Here is an 18,566-nt window from a genome sequence, read left to right as displayed (position 1 = left end):
TAGCGCTTTTTCAACAACAATGGAAAAAGAAAATGCCTACGAGAATACAAATGCTTTTTTTCTTAGAAACTCCCAGTACTTGCGATAAGGATATATAACATATATAGCCATCAATTCATATTCTCCTTCACGTATTCTGCACTTTGCCAGCCACAAATGCTCGATCCTTTTTCGAGAACAAATGAATATCTGAGCGCAGCTGGGGATCAGATCGTGAGATTACTGTGAATGCAGAAGCGGAAGAATAGATCCATGTTTCATTTATTGTCACATACAGATGCAAAAACTCATTTAACTTGAACATCTCCAAACAATGCTCAGAGTTATCAACTCGCCGTTGTTTTTGGTCAAAAGTGAGCTCGCGCAACACCCACTTTGCCCTGAACTTACTCATAAACAAATATTCATGAATAATATGACGTTAAGTTGATATCTCTAGAGTATCTGCCATCTGCAACAACTTCACTTTACAATCATGCAAAATTATTTTCTGGACTTTTTTGATGTTTTCGTCGGTATGTTGGGCGTCCACTGCGTCCACCATCTTCGGTGCTCATTTCACCAAATCTAAACTTAGAATACCAATTGTTCATGGTTGTATTTCCTGGAACAGTGCCGTGAATCAGGCCGGGAACTTTTCTATGCACCTGTTATATTAATAATATCTCCAACGTTTTCTTCTATGTGTTAAAAACTTCGTGGCAAACTGCAAATTACCCAGTTCAGAGCAGAGAAAAATCACATTAAAAACGTTCAATTTTGACTGGTCTGTAGTATAGTTGAGTTCAGTGAAGAAATTTCTTTTCGTTCACATTAAACCCAAAATAAACATATTCTATTTGCACACATCAGCGCTTTATCGAAGTTTCTTTCTTAGATTCGATTACGATTTTGTAAATAATCAATATTTGTATGATCTAGCTACATTCTATGTCTTCTTCCGAAGCAAATAAGTTAGTGTTAAGGATATTATTTAACCGCTGGCTTGAAGTAGATCAAAGTGAGTCTGATGTACAATGGTCTTCAGTTATTTTGAACTAACCGTTCCGGCGCATTTTATAACGCCTAAAAAAGAAATGGTGATAGTAAGCAAGTTCACTACTTTTCTGCCAATTCCCACGACGGCCGGTTTTGCATTACTGCGGTTCGTAGAAACTCAAACAGGCAGCATGACTCCCATTCTGGTCAGTACACCGACACACAAGGCAATCGGCCGGTCGGTCCTTAACTATGCTGCACCAATGTGGTCACCTGGAAGCAGTGAAACACAGACGATAAAGCTCCAAACTTGTCAGAACACTGCATTTTGAACTATAACGAGATGACTCATGATGTCACCGATCGAACATCCACTCCCAGTTAAGGAGCATAATGAACTCCTCTCTCTCAATCAGTTTCTGCTGTGGTGCTTTCATAGAAATAATCCCAGTAGCCGCCTGCTTGAAGCGGAACCGCCTCTTTAGAACAACAAGAGTTCTTTCCTAAACTACGTCCCAGACATAAGACTATACGCCGACCATACTTCGGTTGCAACTAACTTCAGACGTGCACTGACGCATTGTGCAGCCATTTACAGTGCAGGCATAAATACCTTCAACGGCTACCACTCAGCGAATGATCAACTTGGAGTCAAACCACCACCCCTTGCAGACGGCGAGCTCAAGCTGCCGCGAGGAAACTTCTAGGGAACCCTACATATCTGACAGCCTCCCTATGGTCCGAGCCCGTCGAAATAGCACTTTTCTTGGGCTTACCGTTCAATGGCGTCGATAACAACTTTTCTGAACTTTATCACCTTAGCGGGGACTAGATAACCGGTACAACAGGAACAAAGGGTTTTCTACTTTAACGAAACGAATCTAGTATATTCTGTGTTTTTGGATATATTTATAGAATCAAGATTTTTTTTGTGTATGTATTCGATATTTTAATGCTTTCTCTGCGGGTTGTGGCGTAGGCGAATTCAACAAATCAAAAATACTCAAAATTTGGCGAGTCAATGTTTGAAGTTTGAATGTCTATGAATTCATAAGGAAATAAGTGTCTTTTATATCTAACACTTGCTTGATTTGACAATTTTCAATAAATATACTAACCTTTTTTGCCTGCCACTGAAGATACATGTTCATCAAGATTTTCTATTACTTTCAGCACAATCACATTTTGGTCTTGCCAAATCTGGTGAAATTCGCTGAAATTTGCGAGAGTCGTGATCAAATCAAATGGATTAAGGATAAAGCTTTAAAATTGCAAGAGACAATACCAATGGACGACACCATTTCACATCAGGTAAGCGCAGAGTGGCAAAAACAGACGTACACATATAYACATACAAACATATAGCACYTAGTTGCAGATATACATATATTGWTATATATATTATATATGCACTTGAAGTTTACTGATTACGGTTGTTTATATGTATGTATGTRTGTGTATGTCTTTATTTTGTCTCRTTCATTGAAATTGCYAAGATTTTTGCCCAAATTATTATTAAATTTTTTTCTTATTTTAGTGTTGCCACTTCAGTTTTTGTATCAGTTRCCGCTATGCCGAGTCAAACAAAAAGTGTTGTAGCTGCAATTTGTGCAATGTTTTTTGTTGTTGTACCTGTTTTTGTTGCGGCTACTTTGCCAGCCATGTTGCAACATGCAACTTACAACACGGTACTTAGCGCTTACAATGCAGCAAGACGTGTCCAATCGCATGTGCCACATATTACCGGCAACTGCTTACATGTAGCATGCCACCATGCTCACATATATACAGTTATATGTATGTATTTTTATGTCTGCTGATTTGTATGTGTGGCAGCCACACCGGCAATTGAACTTAAACGAATTTGTTAAGTTCATTCTCGCACTGCCCGCTGCAGCGTCGTTTACCCTGCACTTGCCACCTGCCACCTGCCAACTGCCAGCCAACTGCAGTTGCTTATCAGTGTTTTCCTAGAAGAAGCCGCTATAAATAGCTACACTTGTCGGTGCCACCTGCGCTGCCACTACTTTTACCCACTTACTTTCTTATTAGTTTGTGTGTACGTGCCGACGACGTCTGTCCACATACGTATATCGGACACGGCTAGGCAATCGCTGCGACTGTCTCTTAGTTCGTCTGTGCGTCTGTCTGTTCGCCTGTGCATCTACCTGTCCGTCTGTCCATCCACTTATACGTCTATTTGTCCATCTTGTTCGTGCGCTTGGGATTTCGTCGTCTGCTCGCCGCCATGTTTTCCGAAGTAATATCGCAGACACTTTGTGGCGCTTACATTTAACTTGGCTTACAAATGTACGTGAAYGCATTTAAATGCCTGTGTGTGYGTRTGTGTGTATGTGTGGCCTTCATGCTCTGCATTTAAGTCGCACATTCACACACTGCAGACACGAGTTTTATGCTTCGCCACTTCGTTCACACCTCCTCACCCGTGTGCATGTGCTTCGGCTTCTTTAACTCTTTTTCAGTTTCCGTTTTCATTCTCTATCTTGTAACTGCRTCGATATCTGGTTGCTATTTTATTTTGATCGCTTTTCTTTTACACTTTGCAGCACTTAATCTACTTACTGTGCAAAACGCAAGCCATGCTGATACCCACCATCGGTGAATTGCAACAATTGTGCCAGCTCATTGGCAATTATTTGAAGAGTTCGCACATCTTCATACGAAATGCAACGCTGGCCGGTCTGCTCTGCCTGCTCGAGTGCTGCTCGAAGACCAACACCACCATCGGCCGCTTGAGCGATGAGTTGGCTTTGCTGCGCGACCTGATTGTGGGCTACATCAATCGTCATGGGATTATCGATGTTAGGTGAGTACCAMGATTGCTTAAGTACATGTGTGCRCGTGTGTGCGTGTGTGTTTGTGAAGTTGGCGTTATCCGTAAATGTTTAAACAGTTCTTTTAGCTTTGCTTCACTCAACAAACGTACGAAAGAAATCAGATTAAGGCTAATGAAGTTAGCCCGAACTTAGAATACTAATAAAACTGTGTTGTTTGTAGTGTAGGTGTATGTGTGTGTTGGTTAGCAAGCTTAGTTGAACAATGGCTTTTACAATCGTTTGATTGACTCATTGACATGTTTTTGCGCAAATTTATTTTGCTTTTGTCAAAAAAGATTGATTGATAATTACATAATCGCTGGCAGTTAAAGTGGTTATGTTATTTTATTTAGCACTAGAGGCTGTAAATTTTCTGTAAATTGTTTTAATTGCTTTAAATTTATTTAAATTATAAAATTTAATATTTCAGCAATGAATTGCTGACGCGACGTCAAGTCCGATTCATATATTTTTAAAAATGTTTCTAAAGTCTCGTAAAAAGAAGTCCTAGTACCCTATAGTTGGGTTATTAAACTGTATATCGCACTTACGATCTGGTTACTTTACATATTTTTAAAAAGATAAGATTTTGTACTGAGAAACTACGCAGCTAGTTTCGTGATGTTTTGACTCAGTATGGTATCGGTGGGTGTTGAATTGAAAACCTTCAAGGCTAGAGTGTTCTCTCCCTGTATAAATCTTCCACAGAACCTTTCTCTCGAAAACATATCGCCGATTCTTCAGATGTTGTCATCGACTATGCCTTTTCTCCATATAGCAGTACGATTATGATGAGTGATTTGTATAGTTTGGTATTTCTTTGTCGAGAGTGGACTTTACTTCTCGATTGTCTACTCAGTCCGTTGTGGCACCTGTTGGCAAGAGTTCTTCTGTATTTCGGGGGTGACATTGTTGTTGGTATTAACGCTGGTTTCAAGATAGACGATCTTTAACCGCAAAGCTTTGATTGTCAACAGTGACATGGCAGCCAAATCACGAATTCGTCTTGCCCTCGTTCACTATCAGACTCGATGAAGTTCTGCAGCTCGAATTATTTTCTCCAGCAGCGAACGTCTCAGAGAGGTCCTTCCCGATCCTGACGGAGTTTTTCGTGTTGCTCAACGTCAGTTTACACAGCCGTATTAATTTTGCGAGTATACCAAATTTAGATATCGCGTCATTAAGGCAGCCCCTTTTTAAGATTTGGCGCATGGTAAGCATCAGTTTACCATATGTCGATAGAACATATGCTTAGTAGACTTACTCCACGGTACAGATAGTGGGTTCTCTATTTTTATGGATTGGATAGAGCACACGTAAATTCCAATCGTTTGACAAGCTTTCGTCTGATCATATTAAACAAAAAATCTGTTGCGTGCTCCTTATCAGCTCTTCGCCGCCGTATTCGAAAAACTCGGATCCGTTTTGTTGTTCTTCTGACGAACTTCTTCATGGTTGGGCAGTGGGTTGGGTAGTGTTATGCTTTCACTGCCATTCAGCGGGCTGGAGAAGTGTTCTCTTCATAATTTCAGTATGTTTAGGTCATCAGTCACTAGATCACATCTTAGGATTTTTCTGTCTGCAAATGTGTCTCGCTTTCCTCGATTATAATGTTGCGAGACGACACTCCTCATCGTACCGGCAGTTTCGTTGCCTTTTCCGAAAACCAATGGTTTAATTTGCAGCTGTATGTAAGAAGCTTGAAATGCCGTTCCATAGTTCAGAGTTCAGGAGAGCAAGGCGAACAGAAAACCGTTCGGCTGTCTGTTGTGATTCCAGCTGTTCGACGTCGAAACTTCCTTGCATTTGCTTACGACCGTTTTTTGGTGCAAAGAGCCGGGTGCTTAACTTGGTTGCAACATGATAGTGGTTTAAGACGATGTTAGGACCTCGGAGCGTTCGAACGTCTAAAACACTGAAGACCTTTTTAACCACTTAAATAAGGCTGAATGCAAAAAGAAGCTTGATATTTCAGTGCCACAAGAGCTACACCAAAGAACAAAAAAAAAAAAAAAAAAAAATCCATCTACCTCTCGCTCCTACATTACAACAAAATTGATCAATTTATGAAGCAGAAGTTACTGGTAGTAAAAAGTGGGTCACATACGTGGGCGAGGGGAAGCGAAAATCTTTGTAGTCAAATCACAGTAAGCCGGCGAAAATGGTGGTTAAGCCAGGACTGTCAAGAACGTTTTGTCCAAAAAAAATAAGGTGACATTGTATTTATTTTGAAAATTCTTTATTTATTCTTCCATATCAATTTCATCCTCTTCAAAGTAATCCTCTCCCGATGCAATGCACTTATGCCAACGGATTTTCCAATCTTCGAAACATTAGTTGTATTCCCTTTCCGGGATGCCCGGCAGTTCCGTCTTCGCTGCGGCTTGAATATCGTATAAAAACGGTGTCCCCGGAGCGGTCTTTCGAGCTTGGTGAACAGCCAGAAGTCGCACGGCGCCAGATCAGGTGAATACGGTGGTTGCGGAACGATATGGGTTGAGTTTTTGGTGAAGTGATCACGAATTACGAGGGCAGCATGGGATGGTGTAGAAACCAAGACTTGTCTTTCCACAATTCCAGCCTTTTTAGGTGGATAGCTTTACGCAAACGACGCATAACGGTGAAATAATATTCCTTGTTGACTGTTTGACCGGTTGGAAGGAATTCATAATGCACAACACCACGATAATCGAAGAAAACAGTCAACATGACATGGCACGGTTTTTTTTTTTGGTTTCGACTCTCTTTTATCACAATATTCGCTCGATTGATCGGTTGTTTCGGGGTCGTAAGCGTTTCATGACATCCTGGTAGTCGGAAAGCATCGTTTCACACATTTCAACACGACGCCTTTTTTCTAAAAAATTCAATGTTTTCGGYACCAGTCGAGATTTGACGCGCTTGAGGCCCAAAACATCCTTCAAAATGGTATTGGCTGARCCTTTCGATATGCCTCTAATTGYTAATCGACTCATTAAGAGACATCAGACCATAAACTATCAATAACGAGTTCGAATGGTCCTTAGTTCTGGTATGAAAGCTCTTAATGTTAAGAGATACATATAATCGCGTGTGATCGTACAAATCATTCAGCAAAATTTTGTACAATTTCTGCTAACGGGAAAAATTTAATTTTGGAAAAATAATTGTTTGCTTAGACTCCAATATACTTTAAGTACCCTTATCAACGTTAGAATTCTCTCTCTCTCTCTCTCTCTTGTATACTCTCTGCAACTTAATGGCAGTAGCAGCAAGTTATTAAACCAATATGGAAAGTTAGCTTCAAAGACCACTTCAATAAAACAATATATATCACATAAGCAATAACACATACGCCACACATACACCAACACACGCACGCACACACCACATGAATGCAGCCAAGCTTGGCTCGACCACTGCCGTCTGTCTACCTGCTCAATCAAGTATGYCAGCAATYATTATTGTTTTGTTGCGGTTAGTTATTGTTTTCTCAATCACAAAGTTTTATCGAACCCAGGAACCAATGACCATCCGACTTGTCTTGTCAGCGTCTGGCGWGCTTTTTTTGCCTGCCATGTCACTGCGGCGCCAACACAATACAGACGCGCTTACAAACACACACACATACGAAAGCTGCACCCAGCTGTGTTGTGGTTTATGCAACATCCACTAGAGACTCTTCGAGCGCCAGTAGACGATACAGTGCAGCAACGACAACTGCTCACCTCTACCTCGTGTCCGGTTCAACGGCTAACAAAGCGCATGTAGAACTTTGAAGATTTCACCCAGCCGCAGAGGTGTGGTGCGGGGCTGTAGCAGCTGAAAAGAGAAAYAATTCTATTAAAAAGCACTATAAATTTGAAAATTTTTTACCGTTTGTCTATGTGTGCGTGTATACAAGACAAACACTGCATGTGTGTATGTTGTTRACTGTTTGTGCATCACTTGAAAGCCGCTGCTCTGCGGTTTATTGCCAGTTTTCAAGGACTTTTGCTGCAACCGCAATATCGATGACGGCCACACGCTCAGAGTATTGAGTGCAATATTCTCCTTTTTTTCTAATTTCATATGTTTTATTTGTTTATTTTCCATTTGGAAGCTACACATTTTTAGTTATCTGAGTTTGGAAGTAAAAATTTGCAAATATCTATATCTATATGTGATGTGGTCAAATATATGTACAGTACAAGGTAGTTGCAAAACCAGTTCCAAATACTCCCATTTACCGCCAATCTTATTATTTTACGATTATCCATTTAAAACCTATTTCGTGAAAATGAACACGTGTCTGAACACTCGGAAATATTCACACACTTTGATTTCATACCGGATCACTTGGATCATGGAGCCGCCAAACTGAACACGGCAGCTATTTATCCGCCYATATACCGACGACGAGAGAGTTGTGGGTGCGAAAAAGCCGTTAGTGGAGAGCGGTAGTGAGCTCCTTTACGGGTGCGTCCAAAGCTTGKSAGAAGGTTTGTGACGGGATTTACTGTCGGCAGCTATCTACTAACGCCAGCTTTAGATTTCCTAACTATTGCAGCGTGTTACTGTTCCAAAATACAGCCTCCTTCAGAGAAGTGACCATCCACTMAGATAACACGGCGGCGTTACTAGCCTTGTATTCATTATCAGTGCGTTAAGCGTTGTTCAAAGAGTACCTAACCTCGCTTTCAAAAGTATCGATTGTCTTTGTGATACGACTGGAATGCGTGTCAGGCTAAAGCGGAATGTCAGCAAATTGCATATCTGATGAGCTGACAAGGAAAGGCACCCTAGAACTGCTTCAGTACAATGGGAGCGGGTCGGTGCTCCSGTATSCTCTTTTGTTCTGCTACTAGAAAGCTAAGCTTCGCGGAAACTTGGCCAGCACTGGGCCACATCTGTACATGCACTGTCGCAAGATCCTTCTGACTAAAGGTCCGTCGTAATTGATCTAGTGATCTCCTGGCCCTGGCCCCCAGTAAAGCTAATCTCTCCCTAGTTGTGGGGGTTTCAACGGATCATTGCCTGTATGAAAGAAGTSGGGGTGGAACATTCCAAACACTTAATTTTTGACTGTCCGCGGTTGGGAGRTCAAGGTTTAAACACTTGGGGGGGTCGCATACTTTCAGAAATACCACCGAAACTATAGTTATCTCAAACAGATTTTCACACTAAAGTATTTATGTTTTCATTTTGGAACGCTATTATTCTCGTGTAGAGGTTTTAAAGCCAAATAAAATTCCTGTGGTCGGATATCAGCTATCGAGAAAGCGCTTTGAATCAATCAGATGGACTTTGCTGCGGGCAAACAGCTCACTAGACCTTTTAAGATCTACACTGGCCCCAAAACACTAGAGAAAGACGTTGCCTAAAACTGGAGTTAAAGTATAGTTCCTGACAGTGCAATGCAACAACCGTTTCCGCAAGCCTGATTCTTCCTCTTCTCCTGCGAGTTCTTCTCTGATATACCTTCCTCGAAGGTACGACAGTCAGGCCTATGCTCCAGTCCTGGTAATCCAAGTATTTTTTAATGAAAACAAATTATGCGTGGTTTCCCAAATCTCCATGATCGCAGTCATCGTTTAGTTTGAAAGTACTRTTCTTGRAACCAAAAACTTTGAAATCAGTTAATTCCAAATATTTCTTAGAAATCTGTTTTTTAACAGTCATGACTTTGCTTCAAACGCCTGTTTTTGCATCACCCGTTATGCCGAATGACCAAATGCAGAGTTGCTTRTGTATTTTATATCTCCATTTGTATTTGATGTATTTCCTGTTATTTAGTCAGCGCCRTAGATTTATAGCACCGGCTGCTTATTTGTGCGCTTCGTGTGAACTTTCGTCTACTACACACCCACATACACACACGGTACATATATAGCAGTGCATTTGTGGACCTGTGACCGCCCACTTGTGACCAACTGTATGCCCAGCTTGCGCTACAGCTTGTTGTCGAAAAGTCATAATTATTGCAGGTGAAGTTTGCTTTTGTTTTTGTTTTTGTGTTTGCCTCTTGTTGTACACACATACTATATATCAAATTTGTGGAAAATATTGAGTATTTATTTGCCATGCTTTTGCTGCGCTGCTTCTCGTTTCTATTTCCAAGTGTGAGTGTCTGTGTGCTCTTTTCAACAGTATTCTTTTATATGTGTGTGTATGTGTGATATTAGTTTGGTAAATACAAATATATAGAATTTTTTTTTTTTGCAAATTATTGGTTTGCCATTTCCGCCAAAAAAACTCGAAACTCCCAAAAGCAAGCCAAAAAATGTAGCAGCGTCTGTGGAGATTAAGATTTGTGTTCAATAAATTGATTTGCATTGAAACAGAGTTATTGTTGTTATTATAGTTGTTTGCGTAAAATATTTCTATGAAAATAAATTTGTTAATATTTTTCCATTAGATTTCATAGAGTTATGCACATACTCTCGCTGCTGGTGTGCTTGGTGAGAGTTAGTGTTATGTGAGAGTGAAAATTTTGGAAATATAAATATTTCAGCAATTCAGTTTTCCCATCAATCAGTGGTGCGGTTAGAAAATTTTTCGATTTAAATTCAACTAAAAATTTGTCGATCGTTAAAATTAGATGGTTATCGTAAAAGCGTGAATAAGTTCGTCTTAGGTTTGTGGTAATATCCTGCGAGTACTATTTCTTGTTCAATAGACCTGCAATCAAACCAATTAAATGGTCTACCCCGGATGAGAAACCACCCTTTTAATGACCACTGCTAACGTATTAAGGGCTAACGGGAGTCTGGACAAACGAAAATGATCAATCAGGCTGACCCAGATGTTGCTTTAGCAAGTAGTGGTGTGTTTCGATGACACCAGGCCTTTTTGAAGGGCCGGGAAGAGATCGCTGATGAATTAGCAAATGCAAAGTCAAAACGATGCTCATTGCCTTTTTTGACATCAAAGCATTGTTCACCATAAATTTGTTCTTTCTGGACAAACTGTCAACGCCAAGTCCTCATGAGACTCAAACGAAGAGYCAATCGGGTCCGACCAGTCATCGCAGCCGATTGGAAGTTGCACCACGACRATGCCCAGGCTCACACCGTCTTTCTTGTAAACAGCTACTTACCAATTCCTTCATTCCAACGCTGCCGTAGCAGCCCTACAGCCCAGATGTGACCCCCGGGACTTTTTTTTTTGTTTCCTTGCCTGAAAAGACCGATGAAAAGCAAGCATTTTGAGACAAGAGGAGGWAATCAAGCAGCATGTATCCCGGCTCTCAAGGCTATTCCGGAGCGGTATGAGATATACGAGTATGCTGACATTGACGTAGTTCAGCGAATTAAGAGACAGTGGCTGTACTGACTGCTCCTGTGCTCTAAGACTATTTGACGCAATACCCGCCTGGGAAAACAAAGGAAAACCTTCACTCCGTTGGAAAGACCAGATGGAGGAGGACCTGGCTTCGCTTGAAAATAGAAAAGATCGATCGATGTAACTTTATGTTACATCACTATTTTAATGGTGTTTAAGCGCAATTCGAAGTTGCGTCGATTCGWGACTGGCGCCGGAGCATACCAGAGATCAACAGCCCTTGGTCGTGTATAATCCGGGTCAATTCCGGGAATGCAGAATCGGCTGTCATCGGAATTGACTCTTTCGCAACTTCGTTCTTTAAACTGCTACTTATCCATAATTGAGCCCGACATACCAAATAAACGCCAAGCATGCAATGAATCTCCGCAGGACTCTAACCATCCCTTTGCAGGAGCAACACATCCCACTCAGCTAATATGGGATGACCTCGTCGAAACAGCCTGCTCCCTAGACCTACTACTAAGTGACCATGATGGTCAATCAATTTCCACGGACCACGATCTCGATAACCGCTTCAACAAAAACAATAACGAAGACGAAAAAGCAATAGAAAATTTGATATACCGAATTGAAAAGTTTTAACTATCGCTTTCTGAGATTCACAAGCAGCGACCTACATTGATGAGCTGGAGAAGAAAGGCATAACGTTTACRGGGCCCTACTATACCGAATTACAATGTCGAGTTGTAGAAAAACGGCCCTATTTGATAAAGAGAAAGGTGCTCTACCACCAAAACAACGCTAGTATGGCCCGTTACATTTCCGCCAAGAGCCGCAGCCAAAGTGRTGGACCGGATTTGATCGCTGTGACATTTTTGGTTTTCAAACWTGAAGAAGTCACTTTTCGTTGATGAAAACTTTCCGTCGAATGAAGTATTTACCTTTGCGGATTTTAGATGTTCCGAATAACCGCTTTTTAGATGGATTAAAGAGGCATCGCGAAATAGCTATGTTGGCAACCAAAATCATTTCTATCAAATGATTGACCATTTGGAGTAAAACATCACACATATCATTTGCCAGTTACCTGTCGAAATGCCCAAACGTGTCGTCGGAAATGGGACTCAATGGATGGACCATCTGAAACATAGCGCCGACGAATATTTGAAAGATATATTCTTTAAAATATAAATGCCAGAGAATGTTCTTTCGAATGATAATAAACATKCCCTAATAAAAMTGARGYTTCWGTCTTTTTTCTTTCAAAAAGTAGAAAACCTCGAAATGAGAACTCGTATTTTCGCTTTTTCGACAAATTCTTTGTACATATTTTGATACATTCAGGTTTTGAACCACTTTATATCAACCCACAAATTATTTAGAAATATATATAATTATAATATCACATAACTGTTTTCCTTATTTGCTCCTCTCTTTCTCGAACAGCGCTATGCAGTGCAGCGACACACATACAAAACTGGTTTGGACTCTCAATTATTGTCTCATCGAATGGACATCGAAATTCGTGCCACAATGTCACCTGCTGTCCAATACAGTAATTGCAGCTGGTAATTTCCTGAGGAAGACCAATAATGAGGATGTTTACTTGTGTGTTCTGCATGTAAGTATCACTGTACCACATTGATCTGTGTGTATGTATGTAAGGCGAAATAGTTTGTAGTGATTAGAAGAGAACGAATGGAATTGCAKGCCATGAAGAAATGTACACACGAAAAATATTTATTTTTRTATTTKATAWRTGTATACATACATATRTAGTATATGATGGCGTGATTGATATGGACGCCATTTGTCATGAAAGCAAAAAGTTATAAATATCTTCAAAGTTTAGTGTAATAACCGCACAAACCCCTCGAAATCTCCTTTATRTACCCATGTAACGACTAGAATTAAGAAGAAAATGATGCAAAAGCTGCTAAAACTTAAGTGGAGTCCTGCCTGCTCCAGGCTGTAACCTCACTTGTACTTTTTTGGATAACAATCCAAAGTCGCTATAACAACAAAAGAACCAGATTGGTCCAATTAAAGTGGATATTTGACTGGCACAAAGCGTTAAGTGAAKATCATGAAGTCATTGAAAAGTTGCCTCCTACGTGTCGTCCATCCACCTCGGTTAGTGACAATAACATTGAAAATCGTCGCGTTGGGGTCAAAGAGATATCAATGGATCAGAAAATCTCTTATGAATCGACTGAAAACATTTCRGTTAAAGTTTTRGGTATGAAKCGTATCAAWGCYASACTCTAAGCAAAAGACCAGGTGATGCTTGACAACTTAGATATTAAACGCTRGCTTCATAAAATATATCATTACTGGTGACGAAACATAGGTTTATGAGTATAACATCGAATCTGCCCAACAATCTAGCGAATGGCGCTGCAAAAATTAGCTGAAACCCAAAGTTAAAATTCGCTTAAGTTACTGAAGATCATCCTCGCTGAGGCTTTTGAAAATTGGTTTAGGTGCTGGCATGTTTTTTTTTATGGCTAAAAAGCTCCCTAGTTTGAAGACGAGCATGGATATGTATAAACAACTTAAGATAAARTAATGTAGTCCGGCTCAAATCTGATCAGCTGGTAAAATTGATTTTTTAGCACTTTTCAAAACGTAGGGTGGCTAAAGGTACCATTTATGAAAGCCTTGTTTGAATCTAAATCCGTTGCTTAAAAACAAAAAAAAAATCAGTGGCCATAGACTATACTTCTTGATTTCATTCACCAAATAAAACTCCGAAAAATTGTAAGTTTTTTAAGTTTTAAGTCTGAATGATTGTTGACGTCTATGGTAGAGTTTTTCTGATCAGCTACAATCAGAGTTACGTCACTACCTGTTTGAGGTCATTAGTTATTAGAGAAAATAATTATAGTTTTTGRGTTCCTTCGAAATCTGGGTTCGAATTCAGTTCATGTGAAGTGTTAATGAAAATCTTGGGCCACTTAACTACATCACCTTTCGTCAACTATCGCCATTTTAAAATATGAATCATCATTATCATTAAGATATTTATTTCTTTGCATACTGTTAGGGTTACTTTATATTTTCTCAGCTGTTTCGCCGTTGCCGTAAGCATTATGTACCTGAAGTGTATGCTGGTAAATGAAAAAGTTAGCCTGCATAGTATGTAATCTTCGATCTCTACTTTGCCATTATTTTGTGTATAGGTTTGTAGCTATTCGATAGATTTCCAAAACAAAAAAAGAAGTGCCTAAAGGTAGGCAACGAGAAATTGGCTATTCGCCACAGAAACATTATATTTCCACTTCACTGTTGAAAACGGTGCCTTTATTTCTATAGAATATACTAAATTAACAGCCGTTCTATACTCTATATTCGTATGTTTGCCCTTAGTTAATTCATTTTCCCAGYAGGGAAGCTAATGCATTTCATTATATGCGATTAAGCGATTCAATTTGCTTATATTTCAGCGTTCATGTATAAATGTATATGTATGAGGATTGAATTCTATGCATTTACATATGTATATACGTATGTGTGTTAGTGTATTATATGCACATTATCTATTTATGTCGTTTGCTAATAGTCAGGGATTACAAATCGTAGATATCATACCAATTACAGAGGACATCAGTAAGACACCAGTTGCCGGGATCGAAATGCTCAACTGCCATTYCAAACTCATTTATAGAAATATACACACACACATACACATACACACRCATACACRTGCACATACGCAYCCACACTTRCMTTAATGGATATATATATAYATATCTATCAGATACTCCTGACTTTTACTGGAACACTCTCAACTTGTCTCTGCTTCGGCAATCGCTGGCTTCATTGTGCATATGTGATTGCTTGGGAGCTTGTATGTGTGTGAGCAGCTGTGCGCTTGTGTGGCTTTGCGGGAGGAAATCCAATTTCGACCACAAACTTTTAAACTCCAGCTATGCTTTATAATTACCACAAGCGAAATAGCAAGGATCTGTTTCTAATAAATGAAGGCAAGCAATAACGGTATTATATAGCAAAAGCAATTGCAATTTAAGAATTTCCATTTCTAGCCGAAACAAAAATTAAATGGCTGACAAATAAAAAAATTGTTGTTGTTGTTGTTGTTGTGTGCATATCAATTTATGAAATTACATTTCTGTTCAATTTCCCTTGAAATAATCCAATAAAAGTGGCCAAAGCAATGGCAATAGGCGTAAAATGAATGACTTCAATAAAATTGGAATATTATTTGGGTAAAGAATAATTTCGCTTGTCAGATAAAATTCAGTAAATAATATATGTATGTAAATTTGTACATATATGTATAAGAAGGATATTCTAGAGTAAACCTAACCTATTAGATCGCAGAAGTTGCAGTTCCGTTATACGAGAATTCATATCCAAATAAAATTATTGCACTTCTAATTCTTTACGAGGCCTAAAAATTAAGCAAATACTAATGGATTTATCATTTGATCAAATTTGACCCGGACTGAAAAAAAAAAAATAAATTTTCGTGAATTTTATAATAATACAAAGTTTATTATCGCCTYTAAAACAGATTTCCTTTGAGCCAATACAAGCTTGCCAACACCCAATACAATTTTCCATAAAATTGTCACAAGCCTCGGCCTCGACCTCGGCTGGCTCTACTGTTTTCTTTGTTTTGGCTCATTTTTGGAGCGTCATTCGCTAGATTTTTGAACAGTTTCGGCGTCATATTCRTAAACCCACGTCTCCTTACCAGTAATGCTGCGTTTATTGGATAAGGCAACTGCAGCATTTCTTTTGCGACTTTTACCTCGACAACGTTTTTGCAAAAGAGTCAGGGGTTTGGTACGAGTACAGCACTAACATGCTTCATACGTAGAAAATTAATTAAAATGTGTTGAGTTGATGCAAAAGAGACCTTGAGGTYCTCTGACATCTCGCTTGAAGCAAGTTTTCAAATTTTACACGGACAAAGAAAAAGTTTGTACCAATCTAGGATTTTATTTTGCTTSACTTTGAGATCTCCGTCAAATGAGTGTAGGGTCACCGCTTAACTATCAATCTGTCAGCAGAAATCTGTATTTTTTACAAGGAGATCAAAATTTCGAAGTTCTTTCTCCCCTCATTAAGCGGTAGAACTATTATACTCTCGAGCTCTGTTGAACAATTCAGAGTCATACCAGACAACAAAAAAGAAAAAAAAAAAAAAATCTAGAGCGAACACATTGAGGGTAGTGCTTCCAAGGCCTTTCAAATTGCGAACTGTTCCGGAGGAGCTATTGCCCCCAAGTGGGGCTTATGACCTATATTGCTCCACACAAGTGTCCTCTATTGCATATTAACATATGGAGCGGTCATACAGTTGACGAGATTAGCGAAAAAGTGCCGTCTTAAACCCCTGGAACAGCTGTAATCGGAGTGCTTGCTGGGGYCTGCGAGGACAATGAAAAGAACATAAACWAAAGTTCCGGGTAATACAAATCTTMCACAAATGAAGCTGAATGCAATGCTTACGGCCAGCCAGCTGATGACTTTAAGCCATTGAAGTCAGGTTCGGGGTCATCGCAGGCATGGTATTATATTCAGTCTTGTTAATGCGCTCTGACTAAATTTGGCATGCGATCGAGAAAGGGAGACACAACGTTTTTACTTCCCAATAGARRTGAACCAATGGTTCRGTTCCAACTGCGAAATCTACATATTCACCAACGAATCACAGAGTAACATAGGTACAGGACAGGGCTTTTTCTGTAGTAATACATACACAAAAGGTAGCTTCAAATAAATTGATTACTGTTTAGTCTTTCAGGCGGAAGTGTAGACATAACATAAAGWGCTAAGTGGCCTTCTGCTTTAGCCATCAAGTCTATAAACCTTTWARTGGATAGCCAAGTGGCTATTAAGGCTATTAASTTCCAGGTTAGGTTATTCAAGTAGACAATAACTAAACTCTTGGTTGGTAACAGGGTTAATCTGGGTACCCTGTCATATGGTAATGGCAAACGAGCTGATCCGCTTCTTTGGGGTATACAGACCATAACGCTTCTATTTTTAGACAAAAGGGAGCTTCCTTTATAAAATGGGAAAGGTGGATTCGATAGAATGTAGAGCATGCACGGAGTATGATGAGATGCTGGAACATAACCAATGCGAATACCCGGCTTTCAGTTGAATGAAAATGGACATATTCCACGGCCCGCAATATTTGAAATCGAATCMCTATAACATATATTATACCAAAGTTGAAATTTTTCGCATAATCATCACACAAATTACAATTGTAACTTAGGCGAACGCTCATGAGTCAATCAACTCTGTTGGCCGCTGGCTTGCCGTTATAACTTCATAAATAGCGCTTGATAAGCATGTATTTGGCTATCAAGCGATATATAGATGTTGGTGACTGTGTCAACATTTGCTATTTGACCTGCCATGATGTCTTTCCCACACACACACACACACACACACACACACACTCAAGGCTTGCCATAAAATCAGCTGAACACGCTTTGCCGCCGAAAGTGAGTCCTTTTTCGTGTAGCGGCAACAGCAGTTAAATCAACACGCTACGTTGACCAGCAGCGACGCCCAAAAATCACAAAAATAACAAATAAAGATTCATAAAAGTTACAAGCGCCGAACACACACATACATACTGTTGTGGCATGAGTCTCAGGGGGCTCGGCTGACTGTGCGTTCACTATCAGAAGTGCTGTCGCGCTGTCACTCTTACTACTTCCACCCCAACTCCTCCGCTTAACCGTTAGAAGTCGATTTTGTGCGTTCGATAGTGTTGGTCACACATATTTATGTGTGTGTGTTTGTGTGTCATAACTTAGTTGTTTGCTTTTGTAGTTGTCATTGTCGTAAGTCTTTCTTCCCAAGCATATCGCTAGCCGAGAGTAGTGCTTTCCTTGCAACATCACAATGTGCCACACACGCTTATTTTGCTGTTTGCTTTGCTTACCGTTAGGTATAAGCTAACTGTGTGTGTTTGCATGTGTGTGAGCGGGCAGTTTTTTGCAGTCTTTAACTCCTTTGGTCAGCTCTGACAACGCTTAAATTTCTATTTACTTTCCCCAGTGTGACATTACTGCCACCAATAGCAACAATAACACTACCAACACTATAAGCATTGTTCGGCCACACAGCATTATTTGTGTCAGTTGTCATCCTTTTTGCCGTTTTTATACCTTGCACAGGGCATGATATTAGCCACAAAGCAAACGAATAACTGGTTCTTTAATTTTTGAGATCTTGTGCTGAAATTCCGCCCACGTTCTTTTTTGCTCCAGAAACTACTCTTTTGTTGGAGTCATCGATATCTGACTCTTATAGCCTATAGCTGTCATACAAACTGAACGAYCAAAAACACATTTTTATATGGAAAACTTTTTTATTTGATGAGATATCTACACGAAATCTGGTACCGGTGTATGTCCAAGTCAATGCTACAATCTCCGAAGAAATATTTCAGATCGAACCACTATAGCTTATGGTTACCATACAAGCTGAACGATCAAAATCATGTCTTTGTAA

At 39.7% G+C, this 18,566-nt stretch overlaps 1 protein-coding gene across 1 annotated transcript in view; it reads left to right on the top strand.

Annotated features, from left to right (window-relative positions):
• The window catches only part of LOC108967748, a gene marked incomplete at its 5' end in the record, with an annotated part of 93,876 nt that overhangs the window by 44,816 nt on the left and 30,494 nt on the right, over positions 1 to 18,566 (top strand). Inside the window, 3 exon segments of the mRNA XM_018931358.1 lie at positions 2,152 to 2,289; positions 3,546 to 3,805; positions 12,507 to 12,681. Coding sequence (XP_018786903.1) covers positions 2,152 to 2,289; positions 3,546 to 3,805; positions 12,507 to 12,681 — 573 coding nt within the window.

This window comes from Bactrocera latifrons, unplaced genomic scaffold (assembly GCF_001853355.1).
Source record: "Bactrocera latifrons isolate USDA-ARS-PBARC rearing strain unplaced genomic scaffold, ASM185335v1 scaffold_198, whole genome shotgun sequence".
Classification (NCBI taxonomy): Eukaryota; Metazoa; Arthropoda; class Insecta; order Diptera; family Tephritidae; genus Bactrocera; species Bactrocera latifrons.
Note: the sequence above shows the minus strand (reverse complement) of the source record. Positions and strands in the feature narration are given on the sequence as shown.